The sequence below is a fragment of the Pongo pygmaeus genome, chromosome 7 (assembly GCF_028885625.2).
Source record: "Pongo pygmaeus isolate AG05252 chromosome 7, NHGRI_mPonPyg2-v2.0_pri, whole genome shotgun sequence".
Classification (NCBI taxonomy): Eukaryota; Metazoa; Chordata; class Mammalia; order Primates; family Hominidae; genus Pongo; species Pongo pygmaeus.
Window position 1 is genome coordinate 81,940,920 of NC_072380.2, and position 8,781 is coordinate 81,949,700.

An 8,781-nucleotide genomic window follows, 5' to 3' on the forward strand; every position below is an offset into this window, starting at 1 on the left:
GGTCAGGAGTTCTAGACCAGCCTGTGCAACAAAACGAGACCCTGTCGCTACAAAAAAAATATTTAAAAAATTAATAAAGTTTAAAAAAAGATTTTTTCCATACAATATTTCTCATATTCGGAGAAAAAAATCAAAAAGAACAAAATATATCTATACATATATTAAAATCATATATGTGTGTATAGACATATACACACATATAGACGTATATACACATATTTGTATATAGACATTATATATGTGTATATATATAGACATTATATATGTGTATATATATAGACATTACATATGTGTATATATAGACACATATGTGTATATAGACATTATGACCTTATATATGTGTATCTAGATACACATATATTATGTCTATAGACATTATATATAGACATATATATGTGTATATATGCATGTGTATATATGCACACATGGAATCCCACCTGGTCTTCAAAATGTTACAGCAAGAGAAACAAATGTAGTAATCCCCAGGCAGAAACAGAGGCTGGGAGAAGCCAAGGGGTTTGTCTGAAGTCCCATGACCAGTTGTTGGTAGAGTGAAACTAAAATGCAATTTTTCTGCCACTTTTCCAGTGCTCTTTCTAAGGCATGGGGCCAATTCTAGCCCTTCTCTGTCATGTGAAGTCAGGGCTGGCAGTTAATAGATATATATATACACATATATAATGTTTATATTACTAGAAAATCTTGAAGAAATACAACTCAACTAATTTGAAGCTCACTGTACTTTTAGAAGACTAAAGAAATGTGTTAAAAAAAAAAATTAGCTGGGCATGGTGGCGCACCCCTGTAATCCCAGCTACTCGGGAAGCTGAGGCAGGAGAATCGCTTGAACGTGGGAGGTGGAGGTTGCAGTGAGCTCAGACCAGCCCACTGTACTCCAGCCTGGGTGACAGAGTGAGACTCCGTCTCAAAAAATAAAATAAAATTTGCAAAATGAAGAAGAACAGGAAGAGGATGAAGAAGAGGAAGAAGAAGAGGAAGAAGGAGGAAGAGGAGGAGGAGGAGAAGAAGGAGAGGGAGAAGGAGAAGGAGAAGAAAAGAAGAAGAAGAAGAAAATAGGCCAGAATAGACCAGGCACAGTGGCTCACACCTGTAATCCCAGCACTTTGGGAGGCTGAGGAGGGTAGATCACTTGAGGCTAGGAGTTCAAGACCAGCCTGGGCAACATAGCAAAACCCCATATTTACAAAAATACAAAAATTAGCCATGCGTGGTGGTGCACACTTGTAGTCCCACCTACTCAGGGAGGTTGAAGTGGGAGGAACACCTGAGCCCAGGGAACTTGAGGCTGTAGTGAGCCATAATTACACCACTGCACTCCAGCCTGGGCAACAGAGTGAGACTTTGTCTCAAAAAAAAAGAAAAGAAAAGAAAAGAAACGAAAAACAATATGGCCAGGTGCTGTGGCTCATGCCTATAATCCCATCATTTTGGGAGGCCAAGGTGGGTGGGTCAACTGTGGGCAGGAGCTAGAGACCAGCCTGGGCAACATGGCAAAACCCATCTCTACCAAAAATACAAAACTTAGCCAGGCGTGGTGACAGGCACCTGTAATCCCAGCTACTTGGGAGGCTGAGGCAGGAGAATCACTTGAACCAGGGAAGCAGAGGTTGCAGTGAGGCAAGATAGTGCCACTGCACTCCAGCCTGGGGGAACAGAGCAAGACTCTGTCTCAAAATAAAATAAAATAGAAAATAAAAAATAAAAATAAAAGCAATAATAATTACTTCCAAGTATGTCCTGAGACCTGTCCTTGTTCACCATAGATCCTGCCACAGTCCATGAGGACAGATGTAGACCCACAGTGGTGAAATGGCACACCACAAGCCCCTCAAACTTCAAAGGAGCTTTTACTGTCTTATACTAGGTGCAAATGTGCATTACTTAAATGTTCATACATTAAAGAAAGATGATCATCAAACGTTGGCATGCAGAAAGTCCTCATGATAAAACCTTGAGTCCTGAGAAAATTTAATTAAACAGGTTATAACATTACTAAAACACTGATGTGTTCCTGTTCAATGTTTCCCAGGAGTGCTCTCCTATACAATGTTTTAATTTCCCATGCAATGTTTCTTTTCTTTTTTCCAATTTTAGAAAAGATACATTTAAGGGTTTTCATACTTGGAAAGAGCAAACTATCTCTCACTCCCCTCTCTGCCCACACCCTAGGATAAGTTTGAATTTTACTTTGACAGAACAGAGCACCGTCCCTTACAGTTTGCAGAACACTCACACACATGGAATCCCACCTGGTCTTCAAAATGTTACAGCAAGAGAAACAAATGTAGTAATCCCCAGGCAGAAACAGAGGCTGGGAGAAGCCAAGGGGTTTGTCTGAAGTCCCATGACCAGTTGTTGGTAGAGTGAAACTAAAATACAATTTTTCTGCCTCTTTTCCGGTGCTCTTTCCAAGGCATGGGGCCAATTCTAGCCCTTCTCTGTCATGTGAAGTCAGGACTGGCAGTTAATGGGACACACTAGGGAGGTGGAAGAGCCAGCACCCACCCTGCTTAACTGATGGCTGAACCATGCCAATCATTATTGATCCTGAATATCGCCCAATCAGAGTTGTGGCTTTGTATTCTAGATATGCATCCTTTTCTTCCTTTTCCTACCTAGCTCGGCATTCTTACCCTTTTCCCTGTTGAATTACAAATGTCTTGCCCCCAAAGGATCACTTTTCTCTCTCTCCTTATATGTAAGATATAATTACAAATTATGGTCTAGTTGCTAACCTTGCTTCTTATTACTACCTACAAAGCTTTCTCTATGCTCCTAGTCAATACTAAGCCTCTCTCCTTGCAGAAGTTAAGGCATTTAGTGGCTATAAATGCTGCTGTATCTCGTCTACAACCACATCTCTTCTACAGTTAAAACTGCCAGAATGTTAACATAGAACTTTCAAAAGATTAAGACATACAATTACCTTCCATTTCAGTGGGTTTTATGTTGCTGCAGATATTTGTTTCTGCTCATAATTACTAACCTACTACCTGATTTTTTTCTTTCCTCTGAGGTTATAATGAGAAGTTAGAAAAATGGACAGGAAGATTAAGAAAGGGGTGGGTGGTGAAAAATGTAATGCAATAGAACAGCTTTGTGAAAAATAAGAGAGATATTTTAAGCTGTTATTTATTGGGAAATGTCTCACGTCGTAATTGGTCAATACTGCTCATGTTCTAAGGATATAATAGTCTCTAATTTGTATGGAGGTAGTCTATCAAACCTACTTTAAAAGGTTTAGAGAATAATCTTATTTTGATCATGTTTTGATGACTTTAAGGCAATTCTACATTCTGCATTCTTCTGCACTGTTGGAAAACTCTGCTGAACATGGCACATCCCTCGGTTACAGTTGGTTCTCAGGGCTTCTTGCCAAAGAGCCATGCACTGTAGAAGGAAGCTCAAGGTCCCTGGGGTCAGAAAGACATGGGGTTGAGGCCCTTAGTAAGTCACTTAAACTCTCTGAGACTGTTTCCTCATCTGTAACATAGGGAAAATAATCTCCATCTTTTAAGGTCATTGAGAACATTAAGTGAAATAATATATTTAAGATTTCTGATACTCAAACTACTGTAGCTCCTACTGAGATCCGTTTAATAGAAAGCAGAATTCTCCTAGGTTTCTTAAAGAATGTGTTCTAACGCATTCATCATTAAAAAAAAAAGAAGCCATTTAATCAGTATCTTTAAAAAAGAAAAGAAGTGCCGAGCGCAGTGGCTCATGCCTGTAATCCCAACACTTTGGGAGGCCAAGGCGGGTGGATCATGAGGTCAGGAGATCGAGACCATCTTGGCTAACATGGTGAAACCCCATCTCTACTAAAAATACAAAAAATTAGCTGGGCATGGTGGTGGGCACCTGTAGTCCCAGCTACTCGGGAGGCTGAGGCAGGAGAACGGCGTCAACCTGGAAGGCGGAGCTTGCAGTGAGCCGAGACCGCTCCACTGCACTCCAGCCTGGGCAACAGAGCGAGACTCATCTCAAAAAAAAAAAAAAAAAGAAAGAAAAGAAAAGAAGGAGGAAAGAAAGTGAATACCATTTCTATTCCTTTCCTTCCCTTGCACACATCACTTTACACCCCTACCTTGCATTGGCAGTATTGCTTTACACTAAAAACACCTCAAATGCTGGGACTGTGTCTCACTTTTGGTCTTCCCAAAACTAGCAGAGTACCTAGCACAGAATACGCACTTCATATGCACTTGCTATTTTTCTTCTGGATGGGCAACCACTACCAGAAAAGTTAAATCTCAGGGCTGTTGTTAGTGGATGTTCTCCCTTTTGATAGGGTTCTGCCTGTAATTTTGACAAAGCAAGTCCGCATTGATGCTACCAAAAGTGGGTTGAAAGGGAGATCCAGGTTTTCAAAGTAAATAGAGGCAAAGATCAGCAAGAATATGAAAAACAACTGGGATATTTACACAGAGTCCAGGTATCACTCTACAGATTGATTATTATTTTCAAAGTGAGAAATGTATCTTTACAATGGAAAGACCCACCAATCACTCACTCAACCAAATGATTAAACTTAACATCACTAGTGAACAGCAAGGTGCATGTAATATAAAACACCCAGCATTGCCTCTGACATAGTCAGACCAAAAATGTTTTGTCTGAATTTAATCAAGTCTCTAGACTGATCTTCTAGTATACAAGAAATACAGGGAATGGAGGAGCAAGGTAAGTCACACCATGAGGAAATGATCAGATACATCTAGAATGTGGAACATTAGCCTTGCCCCTTCAAAAAGTCTATGCCATGGAAAAAGAAAAAACTTGAGGCACAGTTCTGGATTATAGAAGGCTAAAGTGGCTAACAGCCAAATGCAATGCATGAATGAATCTTGATTAATTCCTCATTTAAAAAATTATTATTAGCCTGGGAAACATGATGAAACCCTATCTCCACAAAAAATTAGCTGGGCATGGTGGCACAGGTCTCTAGTCCCAGCTACTTGAGAGGCTGAGGTGGGAGGATTGCTTGAGTCTGGGAGGCAGAAGTTGCAGTGAGCTGAGATTGTGCCACTGCACTCCAGCCTGGGTGAAAGAAAGACTCTGTCTCAATCAATCAATCAATATAAAAGACTTTCAGAGGACAATTGAGGAAATTTCAATATGGCCTGAATATTTAATGATATTAGGGAATGATTATGAACTTTCTTAGGATGTTGATGTTCCTCCAGTTATGTTAAAGAATATCCTCATTTTTAGAAGATGCCCTAGCAGTGTCTGCAATTACTTTTAGAAGGCTTAGCCTCCCATCTCCCAAAATATATTTCTATACACACATACACTCACACACAGGTTGATAAAGCAAGCATGACAAAATAAACAATCATTGGATCTATGCGGTGGGTACACTGGTGCTTATTATACTATTGTTTCAACTTTTCTGTATGTTTCAAATTTTGTCTTAATAAATGTTAGAAAACAGAGAGGCAAGATAATAAGCAAGCTATTCTTCTCTACCCAGAAAGGAAATTTCTTTCTCTTGCATGTAGTGATAAAAATAAGTTATAAAACTCTTTTTCTGACCCATTGAACCAGTTAGTGGGGATTACTGAGGACTCAAACACCCCTCTATAACAGCTTTTGGGGACAGTAACTATACCGAGGACAAAGTATAGCCCTCTTACATTGGATATCACTTACACCGTCCTTTGAAAATCTTACTATTCCCAAATCAAGGATCCTATCAGCACATCGCTAATAAATTGCTAAATATAGCTAGTATTTGCTTATTTATCATTTTAATTTTTTTAAGAGATGGGGTCTCACTATGTTTCCCAGGCTGGTCTCAAGCCCCTGGGTTCAAGCAATCCTCCTGCCTCAGCCTCCCAAGTAGCTGGGACTACAGGCGCACACCACCACACCCAGCTTCCATTTCAGTTTTTTCAGTAAAGTAAAATCCTTTAGCTTGTTTAGGTTGCACTCCAGTAGAGAAATAGAAAAACAAAAATCTCATCTGGTATGACAGCCATTGATCCTTCTTGTAGGTTCAAATTCATCCCTTAGAAGTTCAGTTTTTAAGAACCAGCTACTACAGGGAGGTATTAATAACCTCGAATCTCTAGGATGTAAATTTTCATACCCTCTGCAACTGCTGCCTGGCCTCACATGAGCCCCCTGTGCTTAACTCAAGCACCCCTGTCCACTGATGCTGACTTATGCAAGTCAACACACCAAATCCCACAGCCACGGCTTTTCAGAAAAATAGGAATGGATTCTTCTCCCAAGTTCATACAATTGAGGGTTTTTGACAGCAATAAAAATAGCTTTGGATAAACCTTATAACCTGTGGTGTTGCTTCTTCATAAACATAAGCCAGTCATTTCACATTATTCAAATTTTTGTTGTTGTTTTTAGATAGTGGTGCAGGTGACATAGAAGAAAAACAGGTATGAATCCCAGCACTTTGGGAGACCAAGGAGGGTAGATCACCTGAGGTCAAGAGTTCAAGACCAGCCTGACAAACATGGTGAAACGCCATCTCAACAAAAATTAGCCAGGCATGATGGGTACCTGTGATCCCAGCTACTCGGTGGCTGAGGCAGGAGAATCACTTGAACCCAGGAGGCGGAGGTTGCAGTGAGCTGAGATCATGCCATTGCACTCCAGCCTGGGTGACAGAGCAAGACTCCGTCTTAAAAAGAAAAAAAAAAAAAAGAAACATAGGTATGAAGGCAATAAAGCATGATGTATGTAGTCTGGCCACACCACCATCCCTGCTGCTCTGGACAGAAATCAGAAGCAGCAGCAGATAGAAGCAGAAAATCATCAAAACTTTACACACGAGGTACTGCTATTCCTTCCTCAACAAGTGTATTAGAATATAAACTTGACAAATTAGAGCTTTTCCATAGGTAGGTAGCACCAGAGAGAAGCATCACTCCACAGTTTAAAGTTTATGTTACTTGGGAAAAGACAAACATGAAGTATGAGTCTGAAAATTAGTTTCAAGAACTCTCAACTAATTGATTCTCTCCCAAACTGAAAACACACTACAGCAAGGCTAAAACGTAAAATAAAGTGAACTTTAGTCTATAATATACATGAAAATGTGAAAGAACATGTTTCCTTTTGATTTTTGTAAGGAAAGTAAGTTTCAGTGTGAGTGAAACGTATCTGAGAGAACAGGAAAGTCTTACCTAGGTACAAGGAGGAGTTTTCTTTCTTGACATTGTCATCTAAGTAGGTTGGTCCCAGGGTATAAATAGGTGTGGAGCCCATTCCAATGAGAATCTGCGCGCAAATGAATAAAGCCACGTAGACCCAGTGATTATTTCCTCCCGAGTCCTTCGGACAAGCTGGAGGCTCCAAAGTGGCTGTGGAGTTGCCACCCTGACACAGGCCGTCGTTGGGGGCCGAGGCGTTCAACTCTTGGATCTGGTAGGGGGGCGAGATGAAGTGAGGTAAGGCGAAGAGGGCTGCCCCGAAGGCGATGAGGAGTCCACCCACAGCCAGCCACAGGGGCCGCCGACCCCGGCCTCCGAAGTAGCTGACGAACACCACCACCACCAGGTTCCCGATGTCAAAGCAGCTGACCAGCAGCCCCGACTCGGAACTCTTCAGACTGTAGCGCCTTTCAATGGTGGTAATTACGCTGCTCAAGTACCCAGAGACCATTAACGCCTGGATGAAGGTCAGAAAGCACATGCACACCAGGAAGCAACGGGAATCCGTGAGGACCACGTAGAGGCACCTTCTCTCCTGGAGCGTGGCCAGGGCGGAGGACACCGAGAAGGTTTTGCTGAGGTCCACCTTGTGGTTACAGTCCCCGAGCCCCGCCGAAGTGGACGGGGCAGAGGGACTGGGGGCCAACGGGTTCGGGCCTTGCTTCAACTCCTGGTGGCCCGAAGAATCCGCACAGCCAAAGGCCAGGTTGGCGTCTCCACTAGTGGGACTGAGGCTCGGCCGGCAGGAGGCGCTGCTGAGGACCGGTAAACTCTTAGACCTGAAGGTCTCCGGCTCGCACCTCTCTTGAACAGCTTCTGCCGTGGCCGGCGCCTCCAGCTGCTCTCCCGCCCCGGGCTGCAGTCCAGTGCCTTCGTCCATGGCGCTTAGAATTCAGATTTGATAGCTGATGGCACCCAAGCACTCCGGCACGTTTCGTCCACCGGCACGAGGGGCCGAAGCCGGGCCCACTCAGTCTTGCCCACCTGGGACTGGGGCTGGGGGCGCAGGGCCGCGCAGCAGGGCATCCTCACCAGCTGCGAGGCGCCCAGTGCATCCTGATCACAGACGCGGCTTCAAGGCTCCGCAGCCGCGTGCCACGGGGGGCAGGGGTCCGCGCGGTCCTGCGATGAGCCCTACTCGGCGTCCCTCTCCGGGCGGTAGCTTGAGGCAGGCGCCTCGCGCGTCCCGGGCTCATCCCCTCCGCCGCCGCCGCCGCCGCCGCTCGGCCCGCGGCCAGAAGCGAGTGCACCCCGCGCCGGGGGTGGGGGGCACTTAGCGCTGCTGTCCGCACAGCATCCCACCTCGCTGCGCCAGGGGTACCGGGTCCTCGCCGCCTGGGCTCGCGGCACCCTCGGGAGTGAAGCTGCCGACCTGCAAGGCAGAAAGAGGGCGGTCAGCGAAGAGCGGCTGCGGCTTGGGGCTAGCGTCCCAGCGCCCCGGAGACCAGCGTTAGGTGACCCCGAACGGTCCCTAGAGGGATGGAGGAGCGAGCCAGGAGCGGAGCCCCGGAGGACTAGGCAGCAGCCGGCTGCAGTCTCCAGTCCTGGAACAATAAGCAGCAGGCGGTCGGCGGAGACTCTC

At 44.5% G+C, this 8,781-nt stretch overlaps 1 protein-coding gene across 1 annotated transcript in view; it reads right to left on the reverse strand.

Annotated features, from left to right (window-relative positions):
• SLCO5A1 (solute carrier organic anion transporter family member 5A1) overlaps window positions 1–8,781 on the reverse strand; it is a 162,077-nt gene that overhangs the window by 151,622 nt on the left and 1,674 nt on the right. The window contains exon 2 of the mRNA XM_054498563.2: window positions 7,173–8,571. Coding sequence (XP_054354538.2) covers window positions 7,173–8,079 — 907 coding nt within the window. The 5' untranslated portion in view covers window positions 8,080–8,571. The remainder of the gene's footprint in view (window positions 1–7,172; window positions 8,572–8,781) is intronic.